At 47.2% G+C, this 17,191-nt stretch overlaps 1 protein-coding gene across 1 annotated transcript in view; it reads right to left on the bottom strand.

The window, feature by feature from the left end:
- The window catches only part of LOC311145745 (lateral signaling target protein 2 homolog), a gene marked incomplete at both ends in the record, with an annotated part of 52,576 nt that overhangs the window by 6,958 nt on the left and 28,427 nt on the right, over positions 1-17,191 (bottom strand). The window contains 9 exons of the mRNA XM_084182031.1: positions 710-852; positions 1,226-1,324; positions 3,211-4,707; positions 4,920-5,021; positions 5,113-5,202; positions 5,451-5,540; positions 5,643-5,845; positions 6,149-6,286; positions 13,784-13,924. Of these exons, the coding sequence (XP_084038157.1) occupies positions 710-852; positions 1,226-1,324; positions 3,211-4,707; positions 4,920-5,021; positions 5,113-5,202; positions 5,451-5,540; positions 5,643-5,845; positions 6,149-6,286; positions 13,784-13,924 (2,503 nt within the window). The remainder of the gene's footprint in view (positions 1-709; positions 853-1,225; positions 1,325-3,210; positions 4,708-4,919; positions 5,022-5,112; positions 5,203-5,450; positions 5,541-5,642; positions 5,846-6,148; positions 6,287-13,783; positions 13,925-17,191) is intronic.

Genomic DNA, 17,191 nt, shown 5'->3' with positions numbered 1-17,191 from the left:
CTCAGTCTCCTGTATCTATGCTGCAATAGTCTATGTGCCAGGGGGCTAGGGCCAGTCTGTTATATATGGTGTTACTCTCCTATCTTATCTGGTGTCCTGTGTGATCTTAGATATGCATGCTCTAATTCTCCCATCTCTCTCTCCCCTCCTGGAGGACCTGAGCCCTAGGACCATGCCTCAGGACTACCTGGCCTGACGACTCCTGGCTGTCCCCGTCCCTAGTCCACCAGGTCGTGCTGCTGACCCAGTTTCTGCTGTTCTGCCTGTGGCCATGGAACCCTGACCTGTTCACCGGACCCACCCCCACATACTGTCTCGACCTCTAAATGCTTGGCTGAAAAGCCAACTGACATGCTGACCTCTTGCACCCTCTACAACCACTGTGATTTTTATTTGACCCTGCTGGTCTTCTATGAACGTTTGAACATCTTGAAGAACGATCTGGCCTTACTGGCCATGTCCTCTTATAATCTCCACCCGGCACAGCCAGAAGAGGACTGGCCACCCCTCAGAGCCTGGTTCCTCTCTAGGTTTCTTCCTAGGTTCTTGACTTTGTAGAGAGTTTTTCCTAGCCATCGTGCGTCTACATCTGCATTAGTTGCTCTCTGGGGTTTTAGGCTTGGTTTCTGTACAAGCACTTTGTGACAACTGCTGTTGTAAAAAGGGCTCTATAAATACATTTGATTGATTGATTGAAAGAGAGACATACCCGATATGCAGACGAAGAGGCGGTGGATGAGGTCACTGCTGCTGTGGAAGCGCGAGCGGATCTTGTTCCTGGCGGCCATCTGGATCTCATGGTGGTCCAGATCCTCTGACGTCCCCGAGCTCGTGGTCAGACTGCTGACAGGGCTGGAGGAGAGAGGGGGAGCGCATGTGCCAGAGAGAGAGAGCGATGGAGACATACAGTGAAGGGAGACGGAGACAGAGAATGGAGAGAGAGAGAGGCAGGTGGAGGGACTGTCACATTCATTGTCATTCTTATCAACACACAACACTGCTCACCAACATATTGTGTACTGTACTTGAATATGCATCGTACTATAGGGGTTGTGGTTGATTTCAATCTCAAAGTGAGTAATGAGTGAAATAGAGATGTTGATGGGAAAGGTTTATAGTATAGTATGACCATAAGCTGTAACATAGGGATGTATGAAAGAAACACACACACACACACACACACACACAGTACAGACACAGACGTTCACAATGGGTCAGTGGTTACCTGGCTGTGTAAGCACTGCTGGACAGACTACATGTGGTGACAGACACACTCTCACAGTCACTACTGGAGACTGAGCTGAGAGGAGAGTCCTGAAAAAAACTGGGAATAACAAAAAAGAGGAAAAGCTAAATAATTAAATACAAAATATAAACCGATAACAGATGAGCAACATAAAATGGAATCTGTGAATGTTATGCTACAAAAGAAGCATAAAGCCAAGTGCAAATAGCAAACAAAACATAAAACACAAAACAACAACTGAATGACAAGATGTGGGTTAAATTAGCCAGAAACCAGACGTGGAGGAAGTTTGCTTTCCAAAGAGATGTAAATGACTGTTGTTGAAGCCTACCTGCTTTGAAGTGGAGCACTGATAACACATCACCCAAACACACATCTATAGCACATACAGTGCATTTGGAAAGTACTCAGACCCCTTGACTTTTTCCACAATTTGTTACGTTACAGTCTTATTCTAAAATTGATTAAATGTTTTTTTCCCCCCTTATCAATCTACACACAATACCCCATAAAGTATTCAGACCCTTTGCCATGAGACTCGAAATTGAGCTCAGGTGCATCCTGTTACCATTGATCATCCTTGAGATGTTTCTACAACTTGATTGGAGTCCACCTGTGGTAAATTCAATTGATTGGACATGATTTGGAAAGGCACACACCTGTCTATATAAAAGGTCCCACAGTTGAAAGTGCATGTCAGAGCAAAAACCAAGTCATGAGGTCGAAGGAAATGTCCGTAGAGCTCCGAGACAGGATTGTGTCGAGGCACAGATCTGGGGAAGGGTACCAAAAACTTTCTGCAGCATTGAAGGTCCCCAAGAACACAGTGGCCTCCATCATTCTTAAATGGAAGAAGTTTGGAACCACCAAGACTCTTCCTAGAGCTGGCCGCCCGGCCAAACTGAGCAATTGGGGGAGAAGGGCCTTGGTCAGGGAGGTGACCAAGAACCCAATGGTCACTCTGACAGAGCTCCAGAGTTCCTCTGTGGAGATGGGAGAACCTTCCAAAAGGACAACCATCTCTGTAGCACTCCACCAATCAGGCCTTTATGGTATAGTGGCCAGACGGAAGCCACTCCTCAGTAAAAAGGCACATGACAGCCCGCTAGAAGTTTGGCAAAAGGCACCTAAAGGACTCTCAGATCATGAGAAACAAGATACTCTGGTCTGATGAAACCAAGATTGAACTCTTTGGCCTGAATGCCAAGCGTCACCTGGCAGCATCATGCTGTGGGGATGTTTTTCAGCGGCAGGGACTGGGAGACTAGTCAGGATCGAGGAAAAGATGAATGGAGCAAAGTACAGAGAGATCCTTGATGAAAACCTGCTCCAGAGCGCTCAGGACCTCAGACTGGGGCGAAGGTTCACCTTCCAACCGGACAACGACCCTAAGCACACAGCCAAGACAACGCAGGAGTGGCTTCAGGACAAGTCTCTGAATGTCCTTGAGTGGCTCAGCCAGAGCTTGAGAGGATCTGCAGAGAGAAATGGGAGAAACTCCCCAAATACATGTGTGCCAAGCTTGTAGTGTCATACCCAAGAAGACTCGAGGCTGTAATCGCTGGCAAAGGTGCTTCAACAAAGTACTGAGTAAAGGGTCTGAATACTTATGTAAATGTGATATTTGAGTTGTATTTTTTTAATAAATGTTTTAAAATATCTAAAAACCTGTTTTTGCTTTGTCATTATGGGGTATTGTGTGTAGCTCAGTTGGTAGAGCATGGAGCTTGCAACGCCAGGGTTGTGGGTTCGTTTCCCACGAGGGGCCAGTATGAAAAAATGTATGCACTCACTAACTGTAAGTCGCTCTGGATAAGAGCATCTGCTAAATGACTAAAATGTAAAATGTAGATTGATCAGGGGAAAAAACTATTTAATCCATTTTAGAATAAGGCTGTAACGTAACAAAATGTGGAAAAAGTCAAGGGGTCTGAATACTTTCCGAATGCACCGTACATTCATACCTAGTGTTCTTCTTGCTCTCTTCCTTGGACTCACTGTCTGCCTCTCTGGTCCCCGTCCTGTCCCTTCCTTCGCTGGCCTGAGGCCTCCTGACTGTCCTGCACTGGTGGGCACAAGGTTCTGGGGCTCCCCTTACCCCAATGGGGCTCCTGTTCTGGCCCAGGCACTGCTGAGGCCCCAGGGCCACCACCACCAGGCACTTGTCACAGCGCTGGTCCCCTTCCTCCTCCCCTGGAGGTGGCTCTGATGAGCAGCGGGAGGAGGGGGGCGTCAGCTTGGGGGGAGAGTCCCCTTTCCCATGTTGGTCGTGTCCTGAGGAAACCAGGCGGCAGGCAGAGGAATGGATGACAGAGCTGTGTGGCAGAGGGGGCTTGCAGTGTTTGTCGAACCCCAGGCCCATCCCCAGCCCCAGCCCTGTGGTGTCCATGGTGAGGGCGTCATCATGGCCGTCCTCACAGCTGCCGCAGCAGACACAGGAGTTAAGCAGGCAGTGTGTGGCCACCAGGGGGGCGCATGGCTCTGTCTCTGAGGAGGAGAGGGGTCGGGGCAGGAGCAGCTTGTCCACAGCCAGCTCAGTCAGGCTGGGGGAGTGGGGGTTGAAAATCACTGTGGCCGATAGCTTCATCCCTCCCATGCGGTGTGCGATGACCTCAGCAGTTTCCGCCCCCTCCAGGCCCACCTCCCAGCCATTAGTGTAGGGCAGGGGCTCCCGGCCAGGGCTGGGATAGGGTCGCTTGGTGCTGGGGCACTGTGAGGGCTGGCTGTGGGGCTGCTGGGACAGATCTGACTGGGCATCAGTGGGCCAGCCATTCCTGGTTGAGTCTGTCTGGGGGCCAGGCCTGCAGTGCTGAGGAGAAGAGGGCTGAGGGGCTTTGGAAGGCGAGGTTTGACGAGTGCTAGTCACAAGGTCCCCTCCTGCGTCCAGGTCCTCCATGAAGAAGACTCTGTCCTCCTCCTCGTGGTAGAGACCTGTCCTTCCCCGGCCCACCAGCACCCGGAGGGGGGAGTCCTCAGTGCTGGAGCTACCGCTAGAGCCCCCTCTGTTGGGGCGGTGGGCTGGGGACTGTCCCTGGCTGGGAGGGGACAGCAGCGTGAACATCTCGTCCCCCACGCGGTGCACCATCATGTTGAGCTGTTCGATCTCTTCCTCATCATATTGCATGGAGCAGGCCAGGTCTGCCTCCTCCGCCTCCTCACACAGACTACCCTGCTCCTCCTCCTCTGCCCTCTCCACCTCCTCCCACTCCTTGTCCTCCTCGTCCTGGATGTGGGAGATGCACAGAGACAGCACCTCCTGCTGCTGCTCCCTCACCTGCTCCTCCTCACTCTGCCCCTCCGGGATGTCACTGGTGGGGCTGTTGGATGAGAGGGGGTCTGGGGCAATGGTGGGGGCTGGGGTGGGGGGAAGCTCGGGGACCAAGGGGAACCCGTCCTGAGAGATACAGAGGCTCCGCTCCAGCGTCAACAACTCCTCCTCTGACAGGGTCTGCAGCAGGTCCCTATGGGAATAAGACAACCTTAACAACATACTTACAAACGTCCAGCCTAAAATAATCACGCAATGAGGATGATAGTGGCCCATGATTTTTAGACTGTTTGGCAAGGTCCTTGAGACTTATGTTCACAAGATTGTTGTGATGGTTCACAGAGCTATTTTCTACCTATGATTAAATACAGAGGACAATCTATATGTGCATCCTCTTAACGGTACCTGATCTTCTTCAGTAAAGTGCGGAAGGGCCGGAAGAGCTCAGACATGTCCTCTGGTTTCCTATCCAGGTTGAGCGGACCTTCACAGTACACCACCAGACCACTGAGGGACAGACAGGGGGATTATAAAATGTTCTTAGTATCAGAGAGTTCCAGGAAGAAGAACAAGAGGAGACGGAGAAAACAACACTTACCACACAATGGCTAGTCTGGGGATTGTAAACATCAGAGCGGGTTCATAGTCATCGATCATATCTTGGCTGAGATAGCCCAGCTTGAGTGCCCTGAGACAAACACAACAAAGACGAGGAGCTGTGAATTAATATTAGACAACCATTTGAAAAATGTAAGAAACCCTGCATGCATGGAGTACCATGTCTGAAACGTGCTAAACCACTCGACTGTCATCTGAGCACTAACTCCAACTCTAAGGTTACAAACCTAAACTCAAACCTAGCCCTCACACAGTCCCATGGCTTTTCCCCGTGACATGGTTCGTCTCTCTTCCTCTGTGGCCCCCCATACAACTCACCTCTCCACAGTCTCACAGAAGAGCACAATCACATCCTGCTGAACATAGTATTCTTTGGGAGACTTCACAGGCACCATGGCTGATACATAGCTGACAGACAGAGGGAATCATGTAAAAATACATTAAAATACAGTCAAATATGTTGTTGATGATGATGTCCAATTGTTTAAGATGCTGATGTCCTATAGCTACCTGAGCTCAAACTCAGCAAAAAGGCTGTCGAAGTGGCGCAGCGCGTCCCTCATGCGGTCTGTGTAGACGTTGAGGTCTCGGAGGGCCTGGTCTCGCGTGATGTTGCGGACCTCCTCCAGACTACGGGTCAGGTCCTTGGCTAGAGGCCTCATGGCCATGCTCTCTATCTCCCTGTTCATGATGATGGAGCCTGCAGCCAGACACTACACGCAGAGATGGTGAGAGAAGGGAATGACTGGAGTTATTTAACCCTTCTTTATCCAGGTTAGTCTCATTAAAATAATGTATATTTTTCTTCAAGACAAACGTGTCTATGCACAAGTGATTAACACAAGGAATAATGAGTTATATAATGATCCAGCTGACCATTACAGTGTGAAAACAGATAGGAAACATGACTGTAAATGGGCATGAAGAGTGCCTATAGTCTAGCAGACTAATATTCATACAGAGTATGTATAGTTAATGTCGTGTGAGATGATACTGGAGGGCATTCAGTGCATTACCTCAGCCCCAAACCACAGCTGTCCTGCCAGGTTGTCATGGCGAATCTCCTCTGGGAACTTGACACAGAAGTCTCTGTTGGCTCTGTCACCAGGGATACATTCCTCCATGATCTGGTTGATAATGTTCAAGACATTGTCCTGCAGACACAGGGAGAGTGACAGGGACAGAGATTGAATAAATGAGTGAATAAATGTACTGAATGAAAAGGGGCGTCAATAATACCAATTATGTTGGTGATGAATGACTGCAAACCAAACAAAACGCACAAGTTTTGATCATAATGTTTCACAAACTACCACTGTAAAACCTTCCACTCAACAACCCCCTCTACATGTAGAGCATTTGACTGCATTGTCTGGAGAACCCTGAACAGGGAACAGGCTGAAAACAATTAAACAGGCCCATGCTCAGAATGGTCTCATTATAGCCCTCAATCACAACTCAATAAAAAAAACACTAAACTAAATCCCATAATTCCAGCAGTGCAAACAAACTGTCACGCACAGTGAGAGCTAATCATGAGCTTGTGTGCCACTGGCATGTACAACAGCCATAACAATGAGCCTTTTATCGCTCTCTCCCTCGCTCTCTCTCTCCAGGAACAGCACTACGTCTTTGCTGCTAGCCCCGGGGAGCAAGATTAAAAAGCTTAACCACCGACTCCTTTATTGCAGTGCTGTACTACCTACTCCTTGGCCTATTCCTAGTGGCCCCACCAGCCCAATGTTCCTCTGGCCATAGTCTTGTGTGACACACTACAGCTAGGCCTAATCTTGACCACTATCAGCCCCTCATCAGACAAAATGACATTGAGATGATACCTACAGTAGCTGCAGATAGAGCTTGCTCTCCACACTCCTACCCTCTAGGTTTATGCTTTGCCAGTAAGAGAGATAAAAGAAGAACAAGCAATCTGTCTCTCTTTCTCTCTCGCAGTCTCTTCCACTGGTGCAGTCCATGCTGTGAGAGCAACTATGCCAACATAACTTGAGCAGCTTGGCACCTCAGTGAGGCCCATGGCCATGAATATCATGGCCATCAATAAGAGCTCATAACAGCAATGTTAGGGTCGTGCAGACAACTCTGCACTGCCAGACCATTTGCCTTCCATTCTGGGGGTCTCAGGTATACAGGGTATTATTAAAGCATGCTGGTCACATGCTAGTCACATCCTGTTCCTTGTCTCAACGAGGTAGCCTACAACAAAATACTGTTTTCTAACCATGGGATTTAAAAGCCTACCTGACAAGTTTCAGATAAATATGAGTGTATAAGCAAAACACTGGCTGAGAGAACAAGAGGCAGTGTGGCATACCTGAAGCACTGTTATTTTCCTTCAGGGGGAAATATGGAAAGAGCCAAACCAGGATTGATCATTCTCAGTTGCTGAAAATGCCCTGCAGTCAGCTAACAGCCTTTGGGTTTACGAAGCACAACATGACGCAAAGCTAACACACAGCACTTCCCGGCGTGGTCAATTTAAGGTGATAATGACAAGAATACGAAAACTCAGCAGAGAGCGAGAGAGGATGGACAATGAGAGCATGGAATGGAGAAAGGGAGCGAGGGGATGGGGTGGGGGAGGATGGAGACAGAGAGGAGAAAATAAGAGAGGGAAAGCAGTTGGGGATCAAGCAGTGACCTTATTAGGAGCATCCCCCTCTGGGCCCTGGGTGCACGAGGCTCAGGCACGATGGTGGGCCTGCTAACGACCTCTCTCAGTCTGCCCCCCCTGAATATCACCCTGGCAGGCAGCAGCATGGCAGACATCATTCACACAGACCAGACCCCACACACCTCACCTGCACTTGACCACATATCTGGAGGAAGACCAGTTTAGAAATGTCAAAGCCCCCCAACTCCACATCGACACAATAGTCTTCCATCTTTCATGTGACAGGTCTCAGACAGAGACAAATATGTTAGTGAGGCGGATAAGCTTAATCTACTGTCAAGCAGACTAATATCCTATAGTGGATCTACATAACATTGACATATCAAGTCATACAAAACAACCTGACAGTCAATCCTTTACTCTGACCCCATACTGCCTGAAAACATCAAACCAGGTGTGTCAAGATATCTATACAGTGCAGTCGGGAAGTATTCATTTTTTCCACATATTGTAACATTACAGCCTTACTCTAAAATGGATTTTGACTTTTTCATCAATCTACACACAATACCCCATAATGACAAAGCGAAAATAGGTTTTTGGAAATTTTTGCATATGTATAATTTTTTAAAAACAGAAATACCTTATTTACATAAGTATTCAGACCCTTTGCCATGAGACTCGAAATTGTGCTCAGGTGCATCCTGTTTCCATTGATCATCCTTGAGATGTTTCTACAACTTGATTGGAGTCCACCTGTGGTAAATTCAATTGATTGGACATGATTTGGAAAGGAACACACCTGTCTATATAAGGTCCCACGGTTGACAGTACATGTCAAGAGCAAAAACCAAGCCATGAGGTCGAAGGAAATGTCCTTAGAGATATGAGACAGGATTGTGTCAAATCAAATCAAATCAAATTTTATTGGTCACATGCGCCGAATACAACAGGTGCAGACATTACAGTGAAATGCTTACTTACAGCCCTTAACCAACAGTGCATTTATTTTAAACAAAAAAGTAAGAATAAAAAAACAACAAAAAAAGTGTTGAGAAAAAAAGAGCAGAAGTAAAATAAAGTGACAGTAGGGAGGCTATATATACAGGGGGGTACCGTTGCAGAGTCAATGTGCGGGGGCACCGGCTAGTTGAGGTAGTTGAGGTAATATGTACATGTGGGTAGAGTTAAAGTGACTATGCATAAATACTTAACAGAGTAGCAGCAGCGTAAAAAGGATGGGGTGGGGGGGCAGTGCAAATAGTCCGGGTAGCCATGATTAGCTGTTCAGGAGTCTTATGGCTTGGGGGTAGAAGCTGTTGAGAAGTCTTTTGGACCTAGACTTGGCACTCCGGTACCGCTTGCCGTGCGGTAGCAGAGAGAACAGTCTATGACTAGGGTGGCTGGAGTCTTTGACAATTTTGAGGGCCTTCCTCTGACACCGCCTGGTATAGAGGTCCTGGATGGCAGGAAGCTTTGCCCCAGTGATGTACTGGGCCGTACGCACTACCCTCTGTAGTGCCTTGCGGTCAGAGGCCAAGCAGTTGCCATACCAGGCGGTGATGCAACCAGTCAGGATGCTCTCGATGGTGCAGCTGTAGAATTTTTTGAGGATCTGAGGACCCATGCCAAATCTTTTTAGTCTCCTGAGGGGGAATAGGCTTTGTCGTGCCCTCTTCACGACTGTCTTGGTGTGTTTGGACCATGATAGTTCGTTGGTGATGTGGACACCAAGGAACTTGAAGCTCTCAACCTGTTCCACTACAGCCCCGTCGATGAGAATGGGGGCGTGCTCAGTCCTCTTTTTTTTCCTGTAGTCCACAATCATCTCCTTTGTCTTGGTCACGTTGAGGGAGAGGTTGTTGTCCTGGCACCACACGGCCAGATCTCTGACCTCCTCCCTATAGGCTGTCTCATCGTTGTCGGTGATCAGGCCTACCACTGTTGTGTCGTCGGCAAACTTAATGATGGTGTTGGAGTCGTGCCTGGCCATGCAGTCATGGGTGAACAGAGAGTACAGGAGGGGACTGAGCACGCACCCCTGAGGGGCCCCCGTGTTGAGGATCAGTGTGGCAGATGTGTTGTTACCTACCCTTACCACCTGGGGGCGGCCCGTCAGGAAGTCCAGGATCCAGTTGCAGAGGGAGGTGTTTAGTCCCAGGATCCTTAGCTTAGTGATGAGCTTAGAGGGCACTATGGTGTTGAATGCTGAGCTGTAGTCAATGAATAGCATTCTCACGTAGGTGTTCCTCTTGTCCAGGTGGGAAAGGGCAGTGTGGAGTGCGATAGAGATTGCATCATCTGTGGATCTGTTGGGGCGGTATGCAAATTGGAGTGGGTCTAGGGTTTCTGGGATTAGGCTGTTGATGTGAGCCATGACCAGTCTTTCAAAGCACTTCATGGCTACAGACGTCAGTGCTACGGGTCGGTAGTCATTTAGGCAGGTTATCTTAGAGTTCTTGGGCACGGGGACTATGGTGGTCTGCTTGAAACATGTTGGTATTACAGACTCAGTCAGGGACATGTTGAAAATGTCAGTGAAGACACTTGCCAGTTGGTCAGCACATGCTCGGAGTACACGTCCTGGTAATCCGTGTGGCCCTGCGGCCTTGTGAATGTTGACCTGCTTAAAAGTCTTACTCACATCGGCTACGGAGAGCGTGATCACATAGTCATCCGGAACAGCTGGTGCTCTCATGCATGCTTCAGTGTTGCTTGCCTCGAAGCGAGCATAGAAGTGGTTTAGCTCGTCTGGTAGGCTTGTGTCACTGGGCAGCTCGCGGCTGTGCTTCCCTTTGTAGTCTGTAATAGTTTTCAAGCCCTGCCACATCCGACGAGCGTCAGAGCCAGTGTAGTATGATTCAATCTTAGACCTGTATTGACTCTTTGCCTGTTTGATGGTTCGTCGGAGGTCATAGCGGGACTTCTTATAAGCGTCCGGGTTAGAGTCCCGTTCCTTGAAAGCGGCAGCTCTACCCTTTAGCTCAGTGCGGATGTTTCCTGTAATCCATGGCTTCTGGTTGGGGTATGTACGTACGGTCACTGTGGGGACGACATCATCGATGCACTTATTGATGAAGCCAGTGACTGATGTGGTGTACTCCTCAATGCTGTCTGAAGAATCCCGGAACATGTTCCAGTCTGTGCTAGCAAAACAGTCCTGTAGCTTAGCATCTGCGTCATCTGACCACTTTTTTATTAACCGAATCACTGGTGCTTCCTGCTTCAGTTTTTGCTTATAAGCAGGAATCAGGAGGATAGAGTTATGGTCAGATTTGCCAAATGGAGGGCGAGGGAGAGCTTTGTATGCGTCTCTGTGTGTGGAGTAAAGGTGGTCTAGAGTTTTTTTCCCTCTGGTTGCACATTTAACATGCTGGTAGAAATTAGGTAGAACGGATTTAAGTTTCCCTGCATTAAAGTCCCCGGCCACTAGGAGCGCTGCATCTGGATGAGCGTTTTCCTGTTGATTAATGGCCTTGTACAACTCATTCAGTGCAATCTTAATGCCAGCATTGGTTTGTGGTGGTAAATAGACAGCTATGAAAAATATAGATGAAAACTCTCTTGGTAAATAGTGTGGTCTACAGCTTATCATAAGATACTCTACCTCAGGCGAGCAAAACCTCGAGACTTCCTTAGTATTTTTGATTTTGTGCACCAGCTGTTGTTTACAAATATACACAGACCGCCACCCCTTGTCTTACCAGAGTCTGCCGTTCTGTCCTGTCGATGTAGCGTATAGCCTGCTAGCTGAATGTTATCATTGTTGTCGTTCAGCCACGACTCCGTGAAACATAAGATATTACAGTTTTTAATGTCCCGTTGGTAGGATAACCGTAATCTTAAATCGTCCATTTTATTCTCAAAAGCTTGAACGTTGGCTAATAGGATTGATGGGAGAGGCAGTTTACTCGCTCGCCGTCGGATCCTTACAAGGCACCCGGATCTGCGTCCGCGATATCTCCGTCTCTTCCTCACGCGAATGACGGGGATTTGGGCCTTGTCGGGTGTTTGTAGGATATCCTTCGCGGCCGCCTCGTTGAAGAAAAAATCTTCGTCCAATGCGAGGTGAGTAATCGCTGTCCTGATATCCAGAAGCTCTTTTTGGTTATAAGAGACGATGGCAGAAACATTATGTACAAAATAAATTACAAATAACGCGGAAAAACACACATAATAGTACAATTGGTTAGAGGGCTGTAAAACGGCAGCCATCTTCTCCGGCGCTGTTCATCGAGGCACAGATCTAGGGAAAGGTACCAAAACAATTCTGCAGCATTGACGGTCCCCAAGAACACAGTGGCCTCCATCAAGTTTGGAACCACCAAGACTCTTCCTAGAGCTGGCCGCCCGGCCAAACTGAGAAATCAGGGGAGAAGGGCCTTGGTCAGGGAGGTGACCAAGAACCCGATGGTCACTCTGACAGGGCTCCGGAGTTCCTCTGTGGAAATGGGAGAACCTTCCAGAAGGACAACCATCTCTGCAGCACTCCACCAATCATGCCTTTATGGTAGAGTCGCCAGACGGAAACCACTCCTCAGTAAAAGGCACGACAGCCCGCTTGGAGTTTGCCAAAAGGCACCTAAAGGACTCTCAGATCATGAGAAACAATATTCTCTGGTCTGATGAAACCAAGATTGAACTCTTTGGCCTGAATGCCAAGCGTCACATCTGGAGGAAATCAGGCACTGCTCATCACCTGGCCAATACCATCCCTACGATGAAGCATGGTGGTGGCAGCATCATGCTGTGGGGATGTTTTTCAGCGGCAGGGACTGGGTGACTAGTCAGGATCGAGGGAAAGATGTACGGAGCAAAGTAGAGAGAGATCCTTGATGAAAACCTTCTCCAGAGTGCTCAGGACCTCAGACTGGGGTGAAGGTTCACCTTCCAACAAGACAACGACCCTAAGCACACAGCCAAGACAACGTAGGAGTGGCATCGGGACAAGTCTCTGAATGTCCTTGAGTGGCTCAGCCAGAGCCCGGACATGAACCTGATCTAACATCTCTGTAGAGACCTGAAAATAGCACTGCAGCGACACTCCCCATCCAACCTGACAGAGCTTGAGAGGATCTGCAGAGAAGAATGGGAGAAACTCCCCAAATACAGGTGTGCCAAGCTTGTAGTGTCATACCCAAGAAGACTCGAGGCTGTAATCGCTGCCGAAGGTGCTTCAAAAAGTACTGAGTAAAGGGTCTGAATACTTATGTAAATGTGATATTTCCGGTTTTTATTTTTAATACATTTGCTACAATTTCAAAAAAAAAAACTGTTTTTGCTTTGTCATTATGGGGTATTGTGTGTAGATTGATGAGGGGGAAAAAACTACTTAATTCATTTTAGAATAAGGCTGTAACGTAACAAAATGGGGAAAAGGTGAAGGGGTCTGAATACTTTCCGAATGCACTGTATTTAAAAGTGGAGATTGACTTCAAGACCCAATCTCTAGTAGCTCCACTTCATTGATCATTCCAAAGGCACTCATCCAAGCCTTCATTCCTGACCTAGATATCACGAACACAAGGAACTCACAACCTGAAAAAGGCTATCAAAACATGATGATATAATCAACTGCTTGCAATCACAGGGACTCCTCATCTCCCCTTATCACTGTGAAGCGGCTTGATTTAACGGCCCGTCCAATCAATGCTTACTGGGACAATCGTACAACCCCTACCATATCAGCCAACCAATCTCAGGCTTTTTGCAGTTCAAACTCCCCTGTTGTAGAGTTTGTTGTCATAGTTTTAAACATTTGAGGTCAAACGTCTAATACTTCAACTCTCATTCACTTTGCTTGGCATGGTGGACTTTAAGTGCTCTCTGCCAAACTGGGTTACAGCATTACCTCTCATAAATCAAATGTCCGTGATGGATTTTTCTTAATTTATGGAGATGGAAGTGTAAAAGAAATCAGAAACATGGTGAAACGAAACTATAAGAGACCTGCTAGAGAATTGTGGCCCTATTCTGAGGGTACTCAAATGAACCAGTGTCAGTCCCTTTAGATTCTTACCTGACATGATCTGAACTGGTTGACCAGCAGCGTACACCTCTGAGGGTCCTTCCTGCCATCCAGGCTGTCCAGTTCTGTGGCCACCTGGTTGAGCTCCTCATCAGCATAGTAGAACTGGGCCAGGAGCTGAGGGTCCGTCCTCTGTACAGACAGAGATGGAGAGGAGAGGTGAAATAAAGGACTTTACATAAAGAGAGCAACCATAGAGGTTTTTAATAGTAGTAGATCAGCTGAACATTGATGTAAGAGGGCATTGAACATGGGGAAAGGGTTAAATAAAGCACTCCCATCTCCTCTCCTCTATATCCCAGTTACAATGATAGGTAATGTGGGGCCTTCGACTTTATTGACGACAACAAAGACATAATACCATAAAAACAGGATTACGGAGGAGTGAACATACATGATGTCCATGAGCACAAGGACGGTGAAATGGATGAAAACAGGTTGAGTTCTAGAGGGTGGGACGTTAACAGATGGTTAATATTGTCTGTCCTCTCCCCAGAAGAGCAGGCGTAATTAGAGAGCTTGGCCCTGGTAAAGGATTTGTGTCATTATCTCACACTGTGTGCTGTTCCGTAGGGAAGAGCACAGCATAGCAGATCATTCCACTGCTAAGCACATGCACAGCCACGCCACTCAAAGGGGGGGGGGGGGGAGCGAGAGAGGGGAGAAAGAGAGAGGGAGGGGGGGATCAGGTGGGGATCTATCTCCGGGAAAGGTGGAGTAATAAAATGTTAACGGTTATGAAAACACAACAAGGGATTGATGCGGCATCATCACCAGCAGACCAGAATAAATAGTACCATAACTCCTCCTCCTCGTTAAGGGAACCTGACAACACAGACTGAGGGGAAGATTACTGTGGCTATGTTTTTAAAATGTCCTTCAGATAAGAAATCACCCTCATATAATTATGTTTTCTGGAGCCCCACAAGCAGTTTCCCTTAAGTCAGTCTTGATGTACAGTCGTGGTCAAAAGTTTTGAGAATGACACAAATATTAATTTTCACAAAGTCTGCTGCCTCAATTTTTATGATGGCAATTTGCATATACTCCAGAATGTTATGAAGAGTGATCAGATGAATTGCAATTAATTGCAAAGTCCCCTCTTTGCCATGAAAATGAACTTAATCCCAACAAACATTTCCACTGCATTTCAGCCCTGCCACAAAAGGACCAGCTGACATCATGTCAGTGATTCTCTCGTTAACACAGGTGATTGTGTTGATGAAGACAAGGCTGGAGATCACTCTGTCATGCTGATTGAGTTAGAATAACAGACTGGAAGCTTTAAAAGGAGGGTGGTGCTTGAAATCATTGTTCTTCCTCTGTTAACCATGGTTACCTGCAAGGAAACACGTGCCGTCATCATTGCTTTGCACAAAAAGGGCTTCACAGGCAAGGATATTGCTGCTAGTAAGATTGCACCTAAATCAACCATTTATCGGATCATCAAGAACTTCAAGGAGAGAGGTTCAATTGTTGTGAAGAAGGATTCAGGGCGCCCAAGAAAGTCCAGCAAGTGCCAGGACTGTCTCCTAAAGTTGATTCAGCTGCGGGATCGGGGCACCACCAGTGCAGAGCTTGCTCAGGAATGGCAGCAGGCAGGTGTGAGTGCATCTGCACGCACAGTGAGGCGAAGACTTTTGGAGGATGGCCTGGTGTCAAGGGCAGCGAGGAAGCCACTTCTCTCCAGGAAAAACATCAGGGACAGACTGATATTCTGCAAAAGGTACAGGGATTGGACTGCTGAGGACTGGGGTAAAGTCATTTTCTCTGATGAATCCCCTTTCCGATTGTTTGGGGCATCCGGAAAAAAGCTTGTCCGGAGAAGACAAGGTGAGCGCTACCATCAGTCCTGTGTCATGCCAACAGTAAAGCATCCTGAGACCATTCATGTGTGGGGTTGCTTCTCAGCCAAGGGAGTGGGCTCACTCACAATTTTGCCTAAGAACACAGCCATGGTACCAACACGTCCTCCGAGAGCAACTTCTCCCAACCATCCAAGAACAGTTTGGTGACGACCAATGCCTTTTCCAGCATGATGGAGCACTTTGCCATAAGGCAAAAGTGATAACTAAGTGGCTCGGGGAACAAAACATTGAAATTTTGGGTCCATGGCCAGGAAACTCCCCAGACCTTAATCTCATTGAGAAGTTGTGGTCAATCCTCAAGAGGCGGGTGGACAAACAAAACCCCACAAATTCTGACAAACACCAAGCATTGATTATGCAGGAATGGGCTGCCATCATTCAGGATGTGGCCCAGAAGTTAATTGACAGCATGCCAGGGCGGATTGCAGAGGTCTTGAAAAAGAAGGGTCAACACTGCAAATATTGACTCTTTGCATAAACGTAATGTAATTGTCAATAAAAGCCATTGACACTTATGGAATACTTGTAATTATACTTCAGTATACCATAGTAACATCTGACAAAAATATCTAAAAACACTGAAGCAGCAAACTTTATGAAGACCAATACTTGTGTCATTCTCAAAACTTTGGACCACGACTGTACTGTTCTGTTCTCGCACTCCCTCTCTCATCAATAATAAAACAAACAGCATGAAGAAAAAAAACACAGTTATCAACCTACAGTTGTGATATAGGAAGCATATAGGCTTACTCTATGACGCCATAGAGCCCTCTACCCACGGAATAAACACATACATGTTGAAGGTGGTATCAGGTACTGACAAAGCACACACACAATGTCATAGTTGAATAGTAAGCAGGAAAGTGAACTCTGCTATGGAAGGAAAATAAATGTTTCACACTTAGGGACAGATAGAAATGTACTGGGGGTGGGGGGGGGTCCAAAAATGGGAGGGTTGTGTGGTTTTTTGGGGCACACAGGGGAGGGTAGTGCATTTTTTAAATCTGGTTTACATTTACCCTTTTCCTCGTATTTTCCCTACAAACAAATGGCTTGACTTACTTTTGATATTACCCTAATAAAGTTTAGAAACATTTGTGAAGGTTTGGTATGGTGTGGCTATTATTAAGCTTTAGCTACTGCAGGCCAATGATATGAAATATTCCAAAACATACATCCTGTTTGCAACAAGACACTAAAGTAATACGGCAAAAAATGTGTTATGTTTGGGGCAAATCCAATACAACACGTTAATGAGTACCACTCTCCATATGTTCAAGCATAGTGCTGGCTGCATCGTGTTATGGGTATGCTTGTAATCGTTAAGGACTGGTGAGTTTTTCAGGATAACAAAGAAACGGAATGGAGCTAAGCACAGGCAAAATCCTAGAGGAAAACCTGGTTCAGTCTGCTTTCCACCAGAGACTGGGAGATGAATTCACCTTTCAGCAGGACAATAACCTAAAACACAAGGCCAAATATACAGTTGAGTTGCTTACCAAGATGACATTGAATGTTCCTGAGTGGC

This window comes from Coregonus lavaretus (assembly GCF_964263955.1).
Source record: "Coregonus lavaretus genome assembly, chromosome: 18".
Lineage (NCBI taxonomy): Eukaryota > Metazoa > Chordata > Actinopteri > Salmoniformes > Salmonidae > Coregonus > Coregonus lavaretus.
The sequence above is the reverse complement of the archived record's forward strand: the minus strand, read 5'-3'. Positions and strand labels throughout refer to the sequence as shown.